The sequence below is a fragment of the Bos indicus genome, chromosome 19 (assembly GCF_029378745.1).
Source record: "Bos indicus isolate NIAB-ARS_2022 breed Sahiwal x Tharparkar chromosome 19, NIAB-ARS_B.indTharparkar_mat_pri_1.0, whole genome shotgun sequence".
NCBI classification, from domain to species: domain Eukaryota; kingdom Metazoa; phylum Chordata; class Mammalia; order Artiodactyla; family Bovidae; genus Bos; species Bos indicus.
Genome location: NC_091778.1, coordinates 49,645,610 through 49,668,843, shown reverse-complemented (window position 1 = coordinate 49,668,843; position 23,234 = coordinate 49,645,610). Strand labels below are relative to the sequence as shown.

The 23,234-nt window shown below is 45.2% G+C and overlaps 1 protein-coding gene and 1 non-coding gene across 2 annotated transcripts in view; one reads left to right on the top strand and one right to left on the bottom strand.

Moving 5' to 3' along the window:
• Positions 1 to 367: 367 nt before the first annotated feature.
• Positions 368 to 23,234, top strand: part of ERN1 (endoplasmic reticulum to nucleus signaling 1) — an 82,363-nt gene continuing 59,496 nt past the window's right edge. The window contains exon 1 of the mRNA XM_019981768.2: positions 368 to 593. Within this exon, the coding sequence (XP_019837327.2) occupies positions 540 to 593 (54 nt within the window). The 5' untranslated portion in view covers positions 368 to 539. The remainder of the gene's footprint in view (positions 594 to 23,234) is intronic.
• TRNAG-UCC (transfer RNA glycine (anticodon UCC)) lies at positions 11,417 to 11,489 on the bottom strand. The gene has a single exon. It is a non-coding gene; the product is annotated as a tRNA-Gly (tRNA).

Below are 23,234 nucleotides of genomic sequence, written 5' to 3'. Positions count from 1 at the left end.
CTGATCCAGCCTGACGCAGAGGGTCCCTAGGCGGGGGTCATTGGGACCGCCTGGGGCAGGGAATGCGCCCACGTGGCCGGGTTACCGGCCTCCACTTGCCTCAGACAAGTTCTTTGCCTCGATCACTCAGCTCCCCTAGATGCCGGACGCAGAGGCCTGGTCCTCTTCTCCCGCGGCCGCAGCCAAGGGACCCACGGCCAGCTGGAGGCCTTTGGCACCGCCTATAACCCCGCCCCTCCCGCGACAACCCCGCCCACACCAGCCCAATCCCCGCCCCGAGCCAGGGCCCCGCCCAATCCCAGGCCCGCCTCTAGGTCGGCCCCGCCTCCGGCCCCTCCCCGACCGGAAGAAGCGCCGGCGCCCGGCACTTATAGGGCCGGGAATGGGGGTGCCGCCACCGCCTAGTCAGCGCTGCGTCCCCTGAGTCCCGGCCGCAGCCGTTCTGTCGTCGCGACGCCCCCGCCCCGTCCTCTGCCCGCCTGCCCGCACCGCCCCCCTGGAGCCGGCCGGCCGGCCAGGAGCCAGGCCGAGTCCTCGCCATGCTTGTCCGATTGCTGCTGCTGCTGCTGGCATTACTGTTGCCCTGCCCCGGGGTGAGTGACCGGGAAGCTTGGGGTGGGGGACAGCGCGGCACGGGCTGGGGTCCGAGCCGGGAATGCGGCGGCTTGCGGCGGCGGCGGCCCCAGGCTTCGTGCGTCCGCCGGGGCGGAGGCGACGCTGGGCGGGGAGAGGCGGCCTCCTGACCGGCCGGAGTGGCGGCCACGGCCGGCCCCGCCGAGGCGTCCGCCACCCAGGGGCCTCGCGGGCCGGCGCGGCTGTCACGAGCAGCGCCTCCCGGGCCGCGTGCTCTCCGACGCAACTTTGTGTCGTCCTGGCGGCACCTCAGGGTGTCCAGAAGGCCCGGGGCCCTTGGGAGGCCGTCCCACCTGTCGGACCCTTTCCACAGGTGGGAGCCGGCTTGGCCTGGCGGTGGCCGCGGAGGGAGGGCAGGAAGGGCCCTGTGACCAAGGGGAAGGGAATGTCTTGCGTTTATAATCCTCGCTTGAACTTTGCAAAATGCGATAACTTTGGGAAACAAATGCCACTGAAAGTGGCTAAGCATTCTTTCCCCAAGAGTTTGATTCTGCTTACCTGCCTTGCAGGTTTCTTGGTATTGGAGGCAGCGGGCTTCCTTTGGGGGCAGCAAGACTTCCTTAAGCAGGTTAAGCGGTGGGAATGGGACTCGTTTTTAAAAACCCCATATGGGACAGTGGTGAAGCCGCTCCTTAACTTTAAACGACTGTCTCCTGGTGGGAGAACACCGCGGGGCTGTCCGAAACGTCTTTTCATCTTTTTTTTCTTTTTTCTCTGTAGAGAAGAGCCTGGTTTACATTTATTTAACGATTTCAGGCCTTCTCTCAGGCTGTGGACTCGGACACCTTGGCTGGGAGGACATTTTGTGGACAAACTCGGCTTTTTTTTCTTCCTCCTTCTGGTTGAAAGAACATAATTTAGGTTTTTTTTTTTTTTTTTTTTAATGTATTGTTCAGGATGTGGGCATGGCACACTGGAGCAGGTTCTATTTAATGATCTCCACTGTGTACTCTTTAATATGGTGTATCAGGTACTAGGTGTTCAGATGAAGAATGGACATGTGTGTCCCTGAGTGCCATAGCGTGAACTCTTTGGAGGTTATGCATTTTAGGTAAATACTAGTCTGTGCTCTTGGGGTAGGTAACAAGAATTTGGAAATAGCTGAAGAAGTAGGAGGCCACTTTTTTCAAATTCTTTTTTTTTTTTAAAGGAAAATTTATACACACTCCACAAAAGTCATGTAAGTTTTCCTTCTAGTTGAGGGGAAAAAAAATCCACTTTCTCAACAGGAATCAGGTTTTGAACTTGAACATTTCATCTTGGATTGGTTAATTGGTGCCTGGCATCCGTTCACAAAAAAGAGTGTAAAGAAAATGACCAAAATGTGTGACATGGAAACCAATCATTTCATATCATCATTGTGTTTATGGTTTTCTTTGCCACCTCTTTTCGTTTACTGTTCTGTCACTGGACTCTAGTGTTTCAGTTATTGAATAACTTTGGCTAAAGAACCAAAAATAACTGTAGCCTTTAACTGGGACTATAGTTTCAGTTCATGTAAATATTTCGAAGTTGTATTTAGAATCCAAGATTCCCAGAGTTCTTGGTAAAAGAGTTCAGACCCTTATCAAAAGGTTATGTTTGAGTGTAACAGCTCTTTAGGGAAAAGGTCAGAATTGCACTCCCAGAATTACCTACCAGTAAAAATTTCGATCCCCAAACATAGTGGGAATTGTTATTTTTTTAAATCTTTTTTTCCTTTAATTAACTCTTGGCTGTGCTGGGTCTTCATTGCTGTGCCTGAGCTTCTCATTGCAGTGGCTTCTCTTGTTGAGGAGCACTGGCTCAGTAGCTGTGGCACACGGGCTTAGCTGCTCTGTGGCATGTGGGATCTTCCCAGACCAGGATCGAACCCGTGTTCCCTGCATCAGCAGGTGGACTCTTATCCACTGCACCAGCAGAGAATCCGGGAATTATTATTTTGAAGTTCTAAATGCAGAGTTTGCAGTTAAACTAGGCTGCAGTGATGTTGCATGCAGAGTGTAGTGGCTGTAAAATCAGACAAACCTGAGTGCTTTCCGGTCCCTTGGTAGCTGTATCCTCAGAGTCTTTGAGACTCTCTTTCCTGATCTGTGAAATGGGGACAGCTGACACACTCCCATGTGTGAAGAGACCTGGCACATCACATTAGATAATAATGTAAATTCTTCTTGCCATCCCATCCCCCAGAAGGTGTTTTTTACTCGTAAGTCATCGTTTTTAAATGTTATACAATGCCTGGGCAGGGGATATTTTTTTGATGCTGTTTCTTTTTGATTGATGAAGTAACTAGTGCAGCGAAGGCAATATTGTGATTCTCCTTCAGTGTGTGTCTTAGCCAGACATCCACAAGCCAAGACTCTAGGCTACTGGACCTAAAATGCAGTTATGTCAGTGTTTCTAAGCACCCAAGCCTGTCTTGTTAATCCAGAAGGTGCTTTATCCAGTCAGTGAGTTTCCTTCTCCTCCCTGGACCTGGGTCTTGTGCCTGATGTTGGTTTGTGGTGCATCGTTGCCGTCACATCATCGCTGCCCTGTGGCCCTCATTGCGCCACGTTTGGGTGTCACCTCTCTCAAGTACCAAGGAGATCTGCGGAATGCAAGGCAGGGCACTTTCTTCAGGGTACTTTAGGATATGCGATCTCTTTTATTGAGCTGATGTTTGGGTTTTAGAGGGGACTAAACAAAGTCCCGGAGAAGTGTCCACAAAAACACACTGAGACGTTAAGTCTTACCTAGAAATGGCCTTGCTTCTCATTTATTCTGATACTTATTACCTGCATGAATTATCCTCATAGGAGGTCTCGAGTATATATACTATGAAGGAGAGTGTCTCCTGAAGCTCACGTTCAAGACTGCTGATCGTGAAATTAGACTGTAGTGCGCATTCGTCTGTTTTGTTTTTTTAACTTGCATGCCCATGTGGCTCTCCACAGTGATATAACTTCTAAATTCACAAGAGAAAATGTGTATGAGAGTGATTCTTGCGTAAGTTTGATGGTAAACCGTATTCCTGAATATAAAAGCCAGTGAGCCACATAAAGGTTTCCTCCTGTCTGAGCTGAATAGTACCACCTGCATGGGCCTCTTGGGAATTTTTGCCTGCCTTTGATGGCAACTCTTGTTTTCCAGGTTGAATACTCATAGGATAACTATTTCAGTTTCATTGGAAACCTCTTTGGTTTGGGGAATCCACAGTAATATTTAGGTTTAATACTGTGTGTGTTTTATCATGATTAAATGTTTTCCCTAAAGAGATGATATAGGGGAGAAAAGCCTAATGTATCATTTTAATGGATTCCGTTTTTATTATGCACGCATAACTCGGGGCCCGTAACCTAGCAATATGATTAGAGTGTGATGCTGGCTTAAAAAACAGGGACAGTGAATCATAGTCTTTGAATAATAAACATGCTGGTTGGCTGTATTTCTCAGGGGCTGGGGATTTTTTTTCCCCCCTTGTTTTTTCTTTACCTATATTCCATGTTTGGTTTCAGAGTTTGCTGCCTCAGAGCAACAAGCGTTTAGAGATATTTAAATGAGTGAGTGCACCAGGACACATGTGGACTAGGAAAACTAGAACTTGAGACCCGCCCTCCCCTCAAACACCAAACAAAGTCCCAAGGTCCTTGCATACATGACTTTTAAAAATTTTCACTTTTACACAGGCTCTGCATCACTTCTGATTATCTTATGATCTTTGTTCACGTACAAACACACAGCAAGTCGAACAGTATAAAAGAGGGTTCTGTATTTTTGTTCAGTTGTTGTTTTTTTTTCCCCACAAAACGTGTCCTGTGACCTGTTAGGAAATATTCTGAGTGCACCACTGCGTCTGTCAGTTTCAGCAGCACCTTAGTAAACCACCACCCATGCAGAAAGCATTTGAGCCTTCTGTGTCAGCCTCAGGGTAGGGACGGGGGTCAAAACTGACCAGGGCTAACGTGGTAACAAGCCATGCTTTGCCTAGTGGTCACCCTACTGGGGTCATTTGGGTTGTTTCCAGTTATTCCACTATTGTAAGAAAGGTAGATTTCCTTTTCTTCAAATCCTTTGTGTTTGGTGCTTTCTGTATAATAACATGGGAAGATTTGAGAAAACCTCTCAAGTATTCATATGTATGGTAGAAAGAAGAGTTAGAAAATATAGTCTAAATTTAAAAAATAAACACAATAAACCTATAATTCTATTACCCAAACATTACTTCTGTTAACATTCTAACATCTTTCAGTTCAGCTCAGCAGTGTCTGACTCTTTGTGACCCCATGGACTGCAGCACGCCAGGCTTCCCTGTCCATCAGCAACTCCTGGAGCTTGCTCAAAGTCAGGTCCATCAAGTCAGTGATGCCATCCAACCATCTCTGTTGTCCCTTTGAGCTGTAACTCACATATCATAAAATTCACTTGTTTAAAATATACAATTCTGATTTTTAGTGTATTCACAGGATTGTGCAGCCATCACCACAGTCAGTTTTATGTTATTTTCATCATTCCCAAAAGAAACTCCATACCTGTTAACTGTCACTCCCCAAACCTCCCAGCCCCCAGTAACCACTGATCTCCATTTGTCTCTATAGATTTGCCTATTCTGGACATTCCATATTAATAGAATCATTCCACATGTGGTCTTTCATGTATGGCTTCTTTCACTTCATGTAACATTTTCAGGGTTCATCCGTCTTATGGCCTGTATCAGTGCTTTTTTTCCTTTTTATTGATGAATGATATTCCGTTAGGACTTCCCTAGTGGCTCAGTGGTAAGGTATCCACCTGCAAAGCAGCAGATATGTTTGATCCCTTGGTGGGGAATATGCCCTGGAGAAGGAAATGGCAACTCACTCCAGCCGGGCTACAGTCCACGGGGTAGAAAAGAATCAGACAGAACTTGGTGACTAAACAACAATATTTCGTTATGTGGATATACCCCATTTTGTACATCAATTCTTCATTTGATGGACACGGGTTTTTTCCCCTTTTTGGCTATTATGAATAATGCTGCTGTGAATGTTTAGGTACAAATTTTTGAATGGCCGTGTATTTTTTATATTTCTTGGGTATATACTGAAGAGTGGGATTTCTAGGTCATGTTGTAACTTTCTGTCTAACCTTTTGAGGAACTGGCAAACCATTTGCCAAAGCAACTACACTATTTTAACCGTCCCACCTGCAGTTTAGGAAGGCTTCAGTTTCTCACCAACGCTTAATATCTTTTTTGTTTTTTGTTTTTGTAAATTACAGTTGTTCTAGTGGGTGTGAAGTCGTATCTCCTTATGGTTTTGGTTTGCATTTCTCTGATGACTAGTCTATTAATATCTTGATATATGTCCTTCTGGACATTTTTATGTGCTCACTTTGCATAAATTATGCTTTTCTTCCCCAAACTTAGATCTTATTAGGTCAGTAAATTTAATTCTACAACATTATTCTCACTGGCTGCTTCCCTGTATATAGCTTACTGTAATACTTCTCTGAATGGGTATACCGTAATTTGACCACTCAACCATTTAGATATTCAGGCTGCTTTTAATTTTCATTACTATGAACAGTTGTGATAAACCTTACTGCTAAACTCCAGAGCCCATCTTAACTGCTTAATTATTACCTTGGGATAAATTCCTAGGACTAGAATTTGCTGGTCATATGTATTCTTTAAGAGCTCCCTCCTCCAGCCCCCAAGCAATAGTAGATGTTTTAAAAAGCACAAGCCAACCTTAAATTGGTTTCTTGATGGCCATTTTAAAGTAAGCTTTAAAGTGTTTCCGTTTAGCAGGGTGGGTTTAATGTCTGCAAACGGAATGTGTAGGTTTTATTTTGCTTATATTTCGAAGACCTGAATAACCACAGCAGTTCCTTCATGATGCCCTATGTATCTACAAACCTATCGAGAAATGTTAATTAATATAGGTCCTCTGGTCTGCCGTGGTTTCAGATCAGCTTTCTAGCAGATGTGGCTTCAGAAATACCTTGGCATTATTCTTTGAGTTTGATTTTATGGGTAGCCCACCCTCTACAGAAAAGATTGTTGCTGTTTTTTTTTTTTTCTTTGCTGTGCCACAAAGCTTGCAGGATCTTAGTTCCCTGACCAGGGATTAAACCCTGGCCTCGGCAGTGGAGGCATGGAGTCCTTCACTGGACTGCCAGGGAATTCCCACGATTCTTTTGATAGTTGATTAGGAGGCCATTTAAAATTTCAACTCAAAACTGTTTATAAATCAAAAATTGATGCATTGTTTGTCTCTTTTGGAGGTCACAGTTCTTAAACCATTAGCTTGTCCATACAGCTGTTTTTCCTAGGAAAATTAATGTACCACTTGACAATAGAGTGAAATATTTGTTTTGTTTTTTCCACAAACGTACCTGAACTTTTTCATCCAAGAAAATGTCGTGTTTTTCAAAATCATCACCCCTTCAGGGTCAATGTTCATGTCAAACAAATCAGTCTTTTTTTAAACTTTTTTTTTTAGTGTCATTTAATAATTCAACTTTAAAATGAAAAAAGGAGCCCTGAAAAAGCAAGTATTTTTTTTTTAATTCTTAAGCTGTTTATTCTTACACAACTTAAAACATTTCCCAATTTTTCCCAGTCTCTGCTTGAATATAGCTTTGACATGGCCCACACTGAAATTTTGATCAAAACTGTTATTACTTAGCTTGATTGCATGATTTATAAAGGGCACTTGGATTTTTGGCTGTTTCTAAAAACTAATGAGAGACTTTCTACCTCTTAGAGGATTCAAAAGTATATTCTTTGAAGAAAATTTCCGAAAAGCTCCAGATGTATTGTGAGCAGTGAGCGCATGTATGGATAAATGCATAGCTTCCCATCAGAGTATGTTTGGCTTCCCAGGTGGCTCAGTGGTGAAATAATCCACCTGCAATGCAGAAGACATGGGTTCGATCCCTGGGTTGGGAAGATTCCTGGAGAAGGAACTGGCAAGCCACTCCAGTATTCTTGCCTGGAGAATCCCGTGGACAGAGGAACTTGGTGGGCTACAGTCCATGGGGTCCCAAAAAGTCAGACACCACTTAGTGACTAAACAGCAACAACAGAGAGTATGTTAGACTCCTAGAACAGATCTTGCTGGTTTAGACCGATAAATCTTTTAAAAACATATTTGTTTATTTAGTTAGTTATTTGGCTATGCCTTATCTTAGTTGCAGCATGTGGGATCTAGTTCCCTGACCAGGGATTGAACCTGGGCTCCCTACACTGGGAGTGTGGACCCTTAGCCACTGGACCACCAGGGAAGTCCCACTGAGTCTTAATATTTTCCCCACCCTGCCCCCACCTAAGGAATGGGATGCATGACCATCAGTGACAGTGGTGGGAGCAGGTTAGAACCTTCGAGGGTGGTATTTTGGGGCAGGTACTACCCTCACCCAGGCATCACCACTGCCCTCCCACGGTGAACAGTCACTGCCTTGCTGTGTTCCCATGACAGATAGATGAGGAAGCTGAGGCCAGACAGAGCTTATGACCTGTCCATGGTCATGGGCCAGCGAGGGAACCGAACCTTGAATCCGATCCTCCTGCTTCCCTTTGAAGAGCAGCCCCTGCAGTGCTTACGTTCTGGTATGTTTGTTAGAACAAACCCGAGGACTGACCGAGCGATGTTGCAGTGAGAGATGGGATCCAGAGAAGGAGTGAAAAGAGACTTTGCTGTAGGCTCGGGGAGATGCTCCAATGGTCTCCATCCTCCCAGGAGAGTCGCAGCCTCTCAACCTTCGTTTCAACCTGAGAAAGATGCACGCAGGAAAAAAAAAAAAAAGAAAGATGCACGCAGCTTTTGGGTGAAAACGCTGCCTTCTGAGCATCTCCATCGGGAGCATTGACTGCATCCATCGATCATGGGGACAGTGCAGGTGAAGAGGCTCTTACACCAAACCTGCCATTTAAGCTCGATTCTTTGCTTGAGGTCTAATAATATCCAAGCAGGTGCATGTCTTTCTGTAAGGTCTTGCCCCAGAATATTTCTGAAATAGCAAAACCGAAAGTTCACGTCTTAGAAGCCTTTAACCAGAGTTGCTCCTCCCTACTGTAGTCAGAGCTTTGGGCAGACAGAACTGTCTAATGGTCAGGCTGGGTCTGGGGTGCGGGTTGACTTTGCAGAGGCCCACCTCCCACCAGGTTCTGGCACCAGGATTTGGGTGTGTGATGACATGAGAGGGAGTAGGCTTGGCCCTTGGGCCACCGTGGAGGGAACTTGCTTAGCTCAGGTGGGTCTCAGGAGAGGGTGGTGACAGAGAGAGGAGGGAGCAGGAAGGTCCCCCTGCGTGGGGTGGCACACTTCTCCTGCCAGTTTGTCCTTGAAAGCTGGAACTGTGTCTTGCTCATCTTTGCATCCTCCCTGGCGTTTAGCACAGTGAGTCGGCCATACCCTCTGTAGCAGGCACTCAGCGAATATTGATTAGATTTCTCTTGGAGGCTCTTGAAGACCAATAAGACAAGGAGCTCTTTTATCATTGGGTGAATGGGCTATGGATTTGGAGCAGGGAATAAGGAAAATGTTGCCCTAGCTGTAATTTACATTCTTTAATGGGATCTTATCAACAGTGTCTCCTTCCACACAATGAGAGGGGTTCCAAGATACTTGCTTGGGTGGACATGACCCCCAGTGTGTAGTGCTGTCTTGATCGGCCCCTCATATCAGTCATGAGATTAATTTTCCCACTGCCAAACCCCAGGAGATAAATGGCCTGTGATTATTCCAAGTCGGTTTCATTTTTCACTCAGCATGATGTTTCACTATTAAAAAAATGAACCTTGATCCAGGGTAGTCCTCTTATGTATGAAACATGATTTCCCTAGTTAGTAGACTAATTAATAATTATAATTCAAAACCACCCCTTCCTCCAAGAGATTATCTTCCCCTCTGTGTTTCAGAGTCGGGGGAACCATTGTCCTGGCTACAGGAGAGTTTGTCATGGAAACCGGATTTTTTTTTTTTTTTTTTCATACATTTTCTGAACAAACAGTGCCATCAGAAGCCTTGAACCTGACATCGTCGTCGATCTCCAGTTGGGTCAGGGGAGTTTGTTGACCAAAACTAACTCGGATCTCCTTCCTCTTAAAGCAAATGACCCGTGATTCCTGAGGAGCCTCTAGGAGTGAGAGAAACACCTGTTTCAGCTGCAGTGGGAATGTGTGAACTTGAGTCTGTGCTTCCCCACCCCAGCTGACTGAGTCACCTGGGACCTTTTAAAATAACCTTATGCCAAGGCCCCACTTCAGACGAATGAAATCAGAATTTCTAAGAGAGGAGGTTGGCATGCTTTCTTTAAAAAAAAATTTTTTTAATAAACTCCAGGCAACTCTAATGTGCAGCCAGGTTGAGGCCATCAGGGAAGCCCTGCTCCTTAATCCTGGACTCAGCCAGAGTGTTCACCTGTGCCCTGTGATGTCACAGAACCCTGGAGCAGACCAGAGCCGCCGGCTTTCAGCGTGTGTTATATGGAAGTTAGGACTGATCCATCCTGCTAGATAGTGGCAGAACTAGAAATAGATGGACTTGCCTGGCCGTCCAGTGGTTAAGACTCTGCACTTCCAATTCAGGGAATGCGGGTTTGATCCCTGGTTCCGTGACTTAAGATCCCACATGCAGTGCAGCCAAAAAAAAAAAAAAAGGTAGAAATAGAGAACCTAGCATTATATGTTTTCTTTATGTATATATATAAATAAAATTTATGTATTTATTTATTTTCGGCTGTGCTGGGTCTTGTTGCTGTGCAGGCTTTTCTCTGCATGTGGCTAGTGGGGCTACTCTAGTTGCGGTGCGTGGGCTTTTCATTGTGATGGTTTCTTTTGTTGCAGAGTACAGGCTCTAGAGCACAGGCTCAATAGTTGTGACACACAGTTTCAGTTGCTCCTTGACATGTGGAATCTTCCTGAACCAGGGATCGAACCCTAGTCTCCTGCACTGGCAGGCGAATTCTTCACCACTAAGCCACCTGGGAAACATATTATGTGTTTTCTAGTACACTATATCCACCTTTTAAAGCGCAAGTAATTCCAGACAGACAGATATTTGTTGTTGTTGTTGCTCTTTGAGTACTAACTACTGAATTTGCTTTTTAAAAAATCAGCTTTAACCGATAACTGGCCTTACATTCAAATACATCTCATTATTGAATTATAAGATGTTTAGAATTGCAGTTCCACTTAAGCTGATGTATTATTTTTGCCGCCTTCATACATTAAGAGGCCTGAAGGAATCCAAACAACACCGTTTTCCAGGTTCCTTCACATCCCCTGGTGGGTAATAAAATCTTTCTTCAAGTTTGTAGCCAGAGTGAAGTAGCCAAGGCAAGTGGGTATGGGAGAAATTTGTGGAAGGAGTGAGTTGAACTGTTAAAGTACAAGAATGAAGCATACAAAGCCAAAAGGGACTTTCTTAGCAGGGCGAGAATGTGTACGTTGGAAATGAGTTGCCAGAGGGCCCAGTTCGTGATGTTCTCCTTCCCCTTTCTGTGGTCTGGAGTGCTGTGGGCATCTGGGTGATTATCATAGCCTGAAGGTGTTTTTTGCAGCAGGTGCACCTTTGAAAGGCTGCACCGCAGAAGGCCCCGCAGGAGATGGCCAGTCCCTGTCTTAGCCACTGCCCCTGAGTTGTTACCCAGAGAATCCTAAGAGCTGATTTAGGAACAAGAGGAAACTCACTTCTGAAACTCACTAGACTGGTCCAGACCAAATCTAAACTCTGCCAGAATCATGTTGACAGAAGTCAGTAGAAGTGGGAGGTCACTCTGTGAAGTTGGCCTCTTTTTTTTTTTTTTTGGCTGCCCTATGTGGCTTGAGGGATCTTAGTTCCCTGACCAGGGTTTGAACCTGGGTCCCCTTCAGTGGAAGCACAGAGTCCTAACCACTGGACCACCAGGGAAGTCCCTGAAGACAGCCTCTGAAGGGGGCTCGGCATCTAACCTAACACTTGGGTGAGCTCCGGGCTGAGAGCTGGGTTTCCCGACCGAACTTAATCCTAGGGAAGTCCCGAGTGAGTCTGTGCTCATTAAGCAGGTAGACCAGTGTAGTTGGTCATTTTAGCTGTTTTGAAATGTCGTTTATAGGCACAGTCTTCTGTTTTCATGCATCGGGTTTTTTTGGTTTGTTTTTGGCTGTGGGATCCTAGTTCCTGTAGTGGACGTTCAGAGTCCTAACTCAACTGGAGCCGCCAGGGAAATCCCTTCACACACACTTTTGACCTACATGATAAAAACGGCTTCTTCCAGTGAGCGGAACTTGGGAGATGAGGGGCTGAGTGCTGGGAGACTTCGGCAAATGAGTCATTTCCCCTGTATTTCCTCATCTGTAAAACAGGGCCATGGAACTAGAGACCTCTTCGTGGGCCTCTTTATAAACATCTTCCAATTAGGCACCATTTAGGTTAAAGGGACGAGTCCCCCAGCTCTACTGTTCCACCTTCGCTCTTAGCTGGGTGGGGGGAAGGTGGGGGCTCCTCTGCCTCGAGCCTCCAAGCCCCCCAGTTCCTGAACGTAGTGGATCCCACCGGTTCATCTGCCAGCTTTATTGTATATGCCAACCCTGTCTGAGGGGCCTGGGACACGTTAATGAACAACACAGTCTCCTGCCCTCGTGAAGCTTCCATCTACTTGGCGAAGACAGGCAAGAAACAGCAGCATGATCAATACGAAATACATAGACTGTGCGAAGGTGATAAAATCCTGTGGAAAGAAAGAAATGAAAGAGCTGAGCACGGGAGACAGGGGCCTGGAAGTTGCCACAGGGCTGTGCTTTTGCCAGCCATGGCTCGGTGGTCCTGTAGGGTCCAGTGGGAGCCTGGCACCTTCCTGACCACTGTGCCCTCCCCGCTCTTTAAGTAGCATCACATTACTTAGGATTGGAGTCCCTATACCAGTTCATCTTCCAGTTGATTTCTCATCTAATCTTCAGGAGGACTGGTGTGTTTTCCATTGTTTTGTTTTGTTTTGTTTAGCTTTTGGCCATGCCGCATGGTATATGACCTCATAGTTCTCTGACCAGGGCTCGAACTCATACCTCCTCCTTTGGCAGCATGGATTCTTAACCACTAGATCACCAGGGAAGTCCCCAGGAGGACTGGTATTGACTGCTCACATATGTTTGCAAATCCTGAGAAAAAAATGAGGTATTGAGTATAACTGTTGTCAATTTTTAACAGTAGCATAAGAAGAGAACGTTTAAAAATCTGTCAAGAAAACGTCAGAAGCCTCCATGACTCAGGGGACAGAGGCAGCAGTTCTTTGATTTTTGTGATGTTTCTGTTCTCAAATACACATGTGGTGTGTATATATATATATGTGAGTGTGTATGTGTGTATTTACAAACAGAATTAAATAGTTTTTACCTATTGTGGATGTATTTATAAAATCTCCAGATAAACTCAAATACCACGAGAACAGTATAAAGCCAAGTTTAGGGAATCTGACGTCAAAGTCCCCACCTCCTCTAAACACTCCAGTGACCTCATCCAGTCCCTCTGTTAGGGTTCATTTTCCACTTGCCAGGGTCTGGTTTTGCAAAGAAGAAAATGGTTTTCTTTACACAGAGAGATTAAGAACATGTTTATCTGTAGTTTGGGTACTGGAACTGGGAAACCAAACCACAGTTGCTTCTGACACCAATCCTGCATCGTCTTTATCTGATGGTTCAGTACTTGGAAGTCTCTGGGGCTTTTGGTACTGGGGTGAAGTTCAATCACTTATCGGATTTGTGGTTTGGAGAAGAATAGAGATCTACCTTTCAGATTAGGAGATGGTTGATTTGAGAGTCTATGGCAAGGACATGTACTTGAGAGTCACCAACTCCTCCCACATAATATGAGTCCATTTCTGTGGTGTTTCTTTTCCCCACCCTGAACCTGAAAGTGAATCAGATTATTACTATTATAATTTTCAGTGTTGCAATAGTTCAAGATAAGTAGAGAGACTGGGGTGTTGAAAGACCAGGACTTTCATGACTGTGTTCAAAGGCATCAAGACATCTGAACACTCTCATTCTTACTTGGGTTTGGGTCATGTTTTGATTGACTGGGGACCAAAAGGATCCACAGTAAACCATGAGGAGAGGTGAGGGCCTGCTAAACTTTGGATTGTCCTACTTCTGAGCTAAAGGGCACACCCAACCCAGTCTTCTTTAGAGAATCGGAAACTGACGCCCAGAGAAATTGAATGATTTGTTCAGAGCGCAAACCAGGACATGCATCCCTGTGCCCTGGCTCATCTTTCAGCTTCATTTATCCAAATAACATCTGTTGAGCATTGACAGGCTCATGGAGACACCTTGGGGGTTTTTAACTTAGAGTTCCATGTATTTTTTATTTTTGACTGCACTGCACAACATGTGGGATCTTAGTTCCCTAACCAGGGATCAAACCCATTCCCCCTGCAGTGTAAGCACAGAGTCCTAACCACTAGACCTCCAGGGAAGTCCCTTCACTTGGAGTTTTAAGGATTAACTGGCTTTGGAGTTGCACGAATACAGGATGGGCCAAAGAGTGAGCGGCAGGCCTGAGCAGGGACATGTGGGCTCAGAATCTTAGAGAACTGCCCTGGGCAGGGCCCGGGCATGCTGCCAGGTCAGCTTCCAGGAGGCACAGTTGTGGAACCTGCCATCTTTTCCCCTGTACGGCGCTGTTTCTCTGCAAGATGGTAAAACCCTTGAAGGCAGGAGTCTTACAGACCTCGAGGCTCCAGCACCTCATGGAAGACAGGATCCTTCTTTCTGTGTTACCGGTAGGAGAGAAGAGTCCAGCATGGGGGTGGGGGTTGAAATAAGCGAACCAGTAAGTAAGCTGGACATAGAGGAGTCAGCCAACAGGAAGAAGCGTGAACCAGGGAGTGCCTGGAAGAAATTGATAAATACTGCCTGTCCTTGCCAACCCTCCTGAGTAATGTGAGCCGGTGATCCAGGACTCAACCATGACCTGGAAGGTTAGTGCCCCCACCTCCCCGCCCTGGATTTCTGCCTCTTGTAGAGAAAATAGCCCTGGAAGTGACTGCAGTTATTGCAGAGGGAGCCCCGCCCCCTGCCCCAGCCCCACCGGAGAGGGTGCCTGTCACTCCTTGGCCTCCTGAGGGGAGCCCTGTGATCCAGTGCCTGGGGTCTGGCTGGAGAAGTGCCTCAGATGACGGGTCTCAAAAGCAGGAGAACTTGCCATGAGGTTGCTCTGTGGGCCATATTTCATCACAAAAACAGTCTCATTTATGAAACTCTCCCATGAGGTTTCGGTATGTGATGCTCCTGTTCAGCTGTAAAGCAACTAAGCAACACCAGTCCAACGCTAGTCTAAATGACAACACCAGGAAGACTCATCTGGGCTGTGAACAGACTGTTAGGTCTATTTTACACTTCACCTTTGAGGAGTGTTTTTTCCCCTCCAGGTCTGCTCTGCACTCTTAGGAACAGCATGCCCTCCTGCTCATTCTGTGAGCTACACAGGAAACCAAGAAAACGTGGATTTTGTGACCCACTCTGTGCAAGTACATACTCAGCCTGTTTTGTTTTGGTTTTTTTTGCCACATCGTGAGGCTTGTGGGTTCTTACTTCCCTGCCTAGGGATCAAACCTGTGTCCCCTGCAGTGGGAGCTTGGAGTCCTAACCACTGGACTTCCAAGGAAGTCCCCATACCCTTGGCCTTCTGTCTGCTTCCCCAGCCCCTCCTTGTCCCAGTAACCCCTCTGCTTTCTATCTCCAGCAGCACTGGCCTGATAGGTCCTCAAATCCAGCAAATTATTTTTAGTCTCCAGGCCTTTGCACAGGCTGTTTCCTCTGCCTAGGAGACTTTTCCCTTCTTTCCACCCACCTCCCAGTTCCTGCAGATCTTCATTCAGTTGTTACACCTTGTGAAAAACATTTGACACTGTGATCCATGCCCCCCGTAACACCAGGCCAGATTGGCTTCTGATACACTCTCGTGGTTCCTGGGATGTCCCTCTTATAGCACTCACTGCAATTTGCCATTCTGTTTGTGCAATATTTTTTTTTACTCCTGTGGTCCCTTATTAGACTGTAAGTGCCACGAGGGCAGGGATCAGATCATTGTTGTGATTAGATCCTAGGGTCTTCAGTTCAGTTCAGTTGCTCAGTCAACACCATGGACTGCAGCATGCCAGGCTTCCCTGTCTATCACCAATTCCCAGAGCATGCTCAAACTCATGTCCATCAAGTCAGTGATGCCATCCAGCCATCTCATCCTCTGTCATCCCAAAAAATTCCTGGAGTCTTACACAGCCTGAATTAATCATCGTCATAAGAGCTGACACTTATGTGATGCTGACTATACACTAAGAGTTTTACACATTTTAACCCATTATATATTAATTCACCAATGCTTTGAAATCAGTGTTATTGTTGTCCCCAATTTTACAGGTGAGAAAACCAAGGCACAGAGAAGTCAGTGACTGCTCTTCTTGCAGACATGTTATTCGGGGACAAAACATGAAACATTGCAAACATATGTTGAACTATTCAGCATCGTCAGAAAATGAGGGCTGTTGCATAAGTGAGTTTCCAGGTAATTCAAATACAGCCCTAGAACTGTGGGGTGTACACTTTTTCAGCAGTTATACTATTCTTCCCTCTTAAATACCACAAACCAAGCATTTTAAGCTTTTCTTGATTATTCTAGATTGTCAGTACCAGCTCTTACATTATTGCTGCCTTGTCACCACCAGCTCTTACATTGTATTGTCTGCCCACAAGAGCAAAAGATGGGGAGCACCTGAGGTTTGGGACAGAGTGGATAATCAGGTTTTGAGTTTTGTTTACTCTCTGTTGGTATCTTTGGCCAGCACCAGTTTTCTTTAATAAAATGGTCTTCCCTAATATTTACGTAGCTCTTGTCTTTGACATCCTTCGTATTTGTTTTGCTCTCCGAGCATTCAATGGGACACTGTTTTTGCTCAGTTTTCCAAAGGAAAAACAGAGTAGGAAGCTTAGCCACCCTGCCCCACAGGTCACTTGCCCATGGAAGCCATTCTTCTGGCCCCGAGAAGTTGGCAGTGAGGTTGGATGGCCTCCAGAGAAAGCAGAGGCCTGACTGGGATGAAGCCTGTTGGCGGCAGAGCATGTGCTATAAGGAACCTGTGCCCTCTCCCCTCCCGGCCCTGGATGGCCGTTTTTCCCTTCTCCAGAGGGAGTTCAGTCCTCCTTTGTGTCTGGAAGGGCTTCTTCCTCGAACCCGAAGGCGTGGTGTCCTCTTGGGGTGATTCTTTCCTGCTCCCGTTTCCTGCCCACCCTAGATACGCCGGAGGAGGCAGCAGTCCTTCCACTCGGCCAGTTTCTCGGGCTGCAGTTTTCACACCACAACTCCCTAGGTCTGCTTGTGCCAACAAGCAGTTTCTGACTCTTTCCTATCTCTGTCCAAATGTGTGGGAATTGCACTGGGATGTTTATATTTGCCTCCCAGAAGAGCCTAGAAAATAGAAACCTATGCTGAGAGTATGGAAATCCTGTGGCATAAGATTTTCTTTTTTATTTATTTTAAAATTTATTTTTGTTGAAGGATAGGTGATTTACAGTGTTGTGCTAGTTTCTAATCAAACCAGCAGAGTGATTTGGTTATACATATATGCATATATATACACACGTTCTTTTTCATATTCTTTTCCAATATGGTTTATCATGGGATATTGAATATAGTTCCCTGTGCTATACAGTAGGATCTTGTTGTTTATAGGATTTTCTTTGCTGTGAAAAAGTCAATATTTTTGCAAGCATCTTATTCCTGCAAAGTGAAGCTGTCACGGCTTGCTTCGTGAGGCTCATGGTTGTACGTATATCATTAAAATGGTCCTCCGTGTTCAAAAGGAGTCGTCCGGTGCTAATCAGTAATGTGCGTTTCCTTGGCGCTGCCATTAAAAGAATGACTCACTTCATCAAAGGAATGGGCAGTGGCCACTGTATCATCACCATCATCATCAAAGAGCACTTTTTTTAAGAACCATCAGAACGGGGCTGGATAAATGTATTCCAGGAATTTTTTTTATAGTGGCTAAGGCCATGATCTCTGACTTCCTGTGATGTTATCCGCGCCCACTTAGATCTACAGTGGGATCTCAGGAATTTTTATCCAGAACATTTTTTTTAAGGCCCCACCCTGTATAATTTGCAGTGCCTTTTGGTCTATTGGGTGGCTATGTACATATGTATTACAAATTTGGTGTCTCATCCGAAAGGTCCCAACCCCTTCCCCATCAGAACAGTGTTGATCTCCAGCAAGACTCAAAGGACTCCAGGCCTCAAGTAATTGAAGCCTGTGTTTCTCAGAAAACCGTGATTTAAAGCAGTGAAATTATAGTGTGGTACAGTGTGCAGAGGACCAGGAGGCGAGGCAGAGAGACCTTGGTTCCAGTCTTGGTTAGCAGTCTGTGGTGCCTTGGGCTAGTCACTTCACTCTCTGGGCCTTGACTCCTCTCCTGTGAACTGAGAGGCTGGGGTAAGGTGACCTTCTCCAGTTCTTTTTGTTGCTGAAGTTACATATCCCAGAAGCTGTAAACAGCCCCTGCTTGTTTGATCTGTATTGTCTGGAACCATGTGGATTTCCGGGACCATCAGCTAACTGGAGAGAGGAAGGTGGCATGGTGGATGGGGCCAGCCGGGCAGTGGGTAATCCTCAGACGTACTTCAGACAATGGGGACTCTTGTCTAGGGGAAAGTCGATCTGGCCAAGGAGCTCAACTTCAGGCAGATTTCATAGTGTTTGACTTCCGTTATAAAGCTTGGCAACATCTGGCAGGCCTAGGTGGCAATTATGTCATAAATATATAAATACAGTTGTTTATGGATAATGTTTATTCAACTAGAGCATTTATCCACTTTCTACTCGACCCCTTCCGTCCGTCTCTGGTAGAAAGGAATCTCTTACCAAGTTTAAAGAGCAAAATTGACAGTTTCAGATTAACTGCTGTTATTAAGACTGAAAAATTTGGTATCTAATTGAGTCTTTTTTTTTCCCCTTGGGGTTTTCATAGGAAGACTTCCTAATAGGTTTAACTGAAGATGAATGTGCCACTCAAATAGATCAAATCTGGCTTTTTGTAAAGCTGGTAGTCCCCTTATGAACTTATGGTCTAATCAGACTTTTATTGGTTTTGTTTGTTTATGATGGCTGCTCCATAAGGTAAGTGAGCCTAATAGGATTCTTAGTTTTTTACAAGGCCTGCATTGCTGCTGTTTCCCTTCAGTGAAGAAGACTGAGTAATAATAATGGTGATACTTGCATTCTAAATCTCAACCACTAAATGATGGTGAGACCTTGGGTTTTAGTTTTAATATTAACAAAATGCTTAACAACTTTAGAGATTCGCTATCACCCTAAGAACGGGGCTTGGTACCTTGACCACAGTGTGGTAAAGGGTTTCCTGTAGCACCTTTCATGCCCAAATATATTTGCTCCTCCCCTGGGGTCAATATAAGTTGATGACAGAGGGACCGTGAAGACAAATGGAGCTGCCAGCTGCTTGAACTTAGACACTTAGCCTGGGGCCCCAGAACCAGTTGGGGAAAGTGTCTTCACCTGTTGTGAAATGAGCACACCTTTACTGTCAGAAATCATGTGGCCTTACAAGGAACCTTTTATCAGACCCATTAAATGAGTAGCCTAGACCACCAAAGAATTGGGTGGTGGTTAATTACACCACACGCAAGAATTGCTGCGTGTTAAATACTAGTTTAACTCTCTCAGTGGCTGAGTTTGGAAACCACACAGCACTGCTCAGTTAAACCTTGCCCTTTTTCTGCATCCCAGTTAGACACCTGACTCCCATCCAAAGCAAATGTCACAGTTACCTTTATTGACCTGATGTCAAGAAACAGCAGCCGATGGGCTAATTAGAAGGAAATATATACAGTTGACAGATTATTGCTGATCTAAGCACAGGTAAACAAAGTGTGTTGGGGTTTGGCATGATTTTTATCCTAGACTGAAACCATTAAAACGTAGACACAATTAAAAGTCTCTTTAATATCACCAGTGTTTTAATTCCGTTCTTCATCCTTCGTCTACTGGATTGGAATAAACCCAATGAGGTTCTGTGTCACTGTGTATACAGATGATTGTATAGAAGTCTCCACGTTTGAGCTGAGTGAGTGAAAGTCGCCCAGTCGTGTCCGACTCCCTGCGATCCCATGGACTATACAGTCCATGGAATTCTCCAGGCCAGAATACTGGAGTGGGTAGCCTTTCCCTTCTCTAGCAGATCTTCCCAACCCAGGGATCAAACCCAGGTCTCCCGCATTATGGGCAGATTCTTTACCAGCTGAGCCACAAAGGAAACCCGTACTGAGTACTTGACTCTTAATTGAGGTATGTCAGTGAGACAGGGGGTGGGGAGCAGGGTTTGATTAGAAGAGGGAGTCAGAGCTTCTAGTTATTAACCTTAGCAATAATGCTTGGAGGTGAGAAGGGCATTGGGTGCTGGGGGATGTGCCAAGGCACCATAAAGAGGAGAGAAAATAAGACTTGCACGTGTGTGGGTGTGATGGGGGAGATGGTTCCTATGGATAAGAAAGCAGAGGATAACAGAAGATGCCAAACTCTGTTACACTTGGTTGGATCTGTCTCATCAGACCTTTTCCTGATACCCTCAAAGGAAGAGCTGCTGTTCTAGCCTGCTCCACTGATCATGATGTGGGCTTCATTTTTCAACAGGAGACTGTTATGTAATGGGTGTGTGCCGGCATTTACTGGGCACTGATTTCAGTTGCATGCTGATTTGGAGAATTCTCGGTGGTTTTTTGGCCATCTCTGGGCACAGTCTTCTACCATGTGGCCAAATATGACAGTACCCCGCTTAGTAGTTTTGTGAAGCCACCAGAATTGCAAAGAGCCAGACTCTGCTGGGGTCTGTAGCCAGAAGTATATAATATGGCTGCAAATAGAATTGTAGACAAAGATGTATTTTTTTTTAATCGTTTAGGGCCTGCCAAGGGACTGTGTTACATAATACTGTCTTGAGGAACTTCCTGCTTAATTGCACAGGTTCCCCCCGCCTATTTTTTTTTTTTTTTGGTGGGAAGCTCTATAGAACTGGGATCTGGTATGACGAGCCAGAAAGTGTCTTACCCATAGCTCTCAAAATAAGCTCACCCATCCTGGGTGGCTTTCAGCTGGGTATAGCCCACAGGAGGATCCAGTCTACTTGTGATTTTTCCATACCTCTGCTTTCTTATCCATAGGAACCATCTCCCCCATCACACCCACACACGCACATGTGCAAGTCTTATTTTCTGTCCTCTTTATGGTGCCTTGGCACTGGCACATCCCCCGGCACCCAATGCCCTTCTCACCTCCAAGCGTTATTGCTAAGGTTAATAATTAGAAGCTCTGATTCCCTAGCACATTCTAAGTCCATTTGCAATTTGTTATTCTACATTTGGTGACATGCAATCTTAATTGTTCTCAAGATTTCCCCTGTCCTAAGTAGTAAAAGCATAAGCGCTTGGAAGCCTTTCCTGTGGAATCCTTCCTTCACTCGCATGCCTGTCTTTTTTTTTTTTTAATTTATTTATTTTAATTGGAGGCTAATTACTTTACAATATTGTATTGGTTTTGCCATACATCAACATAAATCTGCCACAGGTATACACATGTTCCCCATCCTGAATCCCCCTCCCACCTCCCTCCCCATACCATCCCTCTGGGTCATCCCAGTTCACCAGCCCCAAGCATCCTGTATCATGCATGGAACCTGGACTGGCATGCCTGTCTTAAGTCTTAATAATACTGTAATGGATATTCATCAACCAACCAAAAGTCACTTTACCTTCCTTTTACCTTTATGGGCTGCTGTGCAGTGGGTTGGAGCCCGGGCAGGGAGCCTTGCACTGCACAAGGCAGAATGGTTGTTGGTGGCCAGTTATAGGTTCCAGGAATTTAGGTGCAAAAGCACAGGCTGGAATTAAGATTGCCAGGAGAAATGTCAATAACCTCAGATATGCAGATGACACCACCCTTATGGCAGAAAGTGAAGAGGAGCTAAAGAGCCTCTTGATGAAAGTGAAAGAGGAGAGTGAAAAGGTTGGCTTAAAGCTCAACATTCAGAAAACTAAGATCATGGCATCTGGTCCTATCACTTCATGGGAAGTAAATGGGGAAACCGTGGAAGCAGTGTCAGACTTTATTTTTGGGGCTCCAGAATCACTGCAGATGGTGATTGCAGCCATGAAATTAAGAGACACTTACTCCTTGGAAGGAAAGTTATGACCAACCTAGATAGCATATTCAAAAGCAGAGACATTACTTTGCCAACAAAGGTCCGTCTAGTCAAGGCTATGGTTTTTCCAGTGGTCATGTATGGATGTGAGAGTTGGACTGTGAAGAAAGCTGAACGCCAAAGAATTGATGCTTTTGAACTGTGGTGCTGGAGAAGACGCTTGAGAGTCCTTTGGACTGCAAGGAGATCCAACCAGTCCATTCTGAAGGAGATCAGTCCTGGGTGTTCATTGGAAGGACTGATGCTAAAGCTGAAACTCCAGTACTTTGGCCACCTCATGCGAAGAGTTGACTCATTGGAAATGACTCTGATGCTGGAGGGATTGGGGGCAGGAGGAGAAGGGGATGACAGAGGATGAGATGGCTGGATGGCATCACCAACTCGATGGACATGAGTTTGAGTAAACTCCAGGAGTTGGTGATGGACAGGGAGGCCTGGCGTGCTGCGATTCATGGGGTCGCAAAGAGTTGCACACGACTGAGCGACTGAACTGATGTTGTATAAGGATTTTCTGTTGGACACATGCCAATATCTTTGCTAGACTGATACAAGTGTTGTATCTTCAGTTTGGTGGAAGGGTTTTCTTAACCTTGGTGGTGGTGGTTTAGTCACTCAGTTGTGTCCAACTCTGCGATCCTATGTACTAGAGCCCACCAGGCTCCTTTGTCCAGGGGTTTTCCCAGGCAAGAATACTGGAGTGGGTAGCCATTTCCTTCTCCAGGAGAATCTTCCCCAAGCAGGGATCAAACCTGTGTCTACTGCATTGCAGGCAGATTCTTTATACCAGGGAGAGTATGTATGTTCAAAGACACAATCATTAGACTCTTTCTATATGGGGCTTGGGCTTGAAAACTAGTAAAAATATTCCACAAGAATAACTTAGAACATTTGGAATCACCCTTTAATCTCTGCTTATACCTCAAGCATGCATAAGCAATATATCCATGTCTTTATTTAAAAGTTTTATGGATTTATTGTGCCTTAAAATATATACTACCAAGGTAGTTAACTGTCACATTTTAAACTATTTTCCAAATTAAAATTCTGCTTTTTAAGGACTTGGCCTTTGTGTCTTTCAGATAGAAATTAACTAAGTAAAACTAAAAGTGAGGATTATGTAATGTAACAGTAATCCAATAACCAAGCAGGAAAAAATTAGTTAAAAAAAAAACGCCGACAAGCAAAAAACCCCACCTCTCAGCAAATCCTGGAAATCAATGTGGTACTCCTAAAAGAAAAATACCATTTTGTAATTAGCCAGATTATTGTATTCTAATTATTATAAATGGTTTGGTCTGTTGGAGTGGAGGCAAGAATGGGAAACGTTTCACAGGAAAGTGCCTATAAGTTGAGCTTTTGGAGATGGACGTTTGGGTTAGGCCTGATCAGTTTGCATGCCACCTGAGACGTGTATG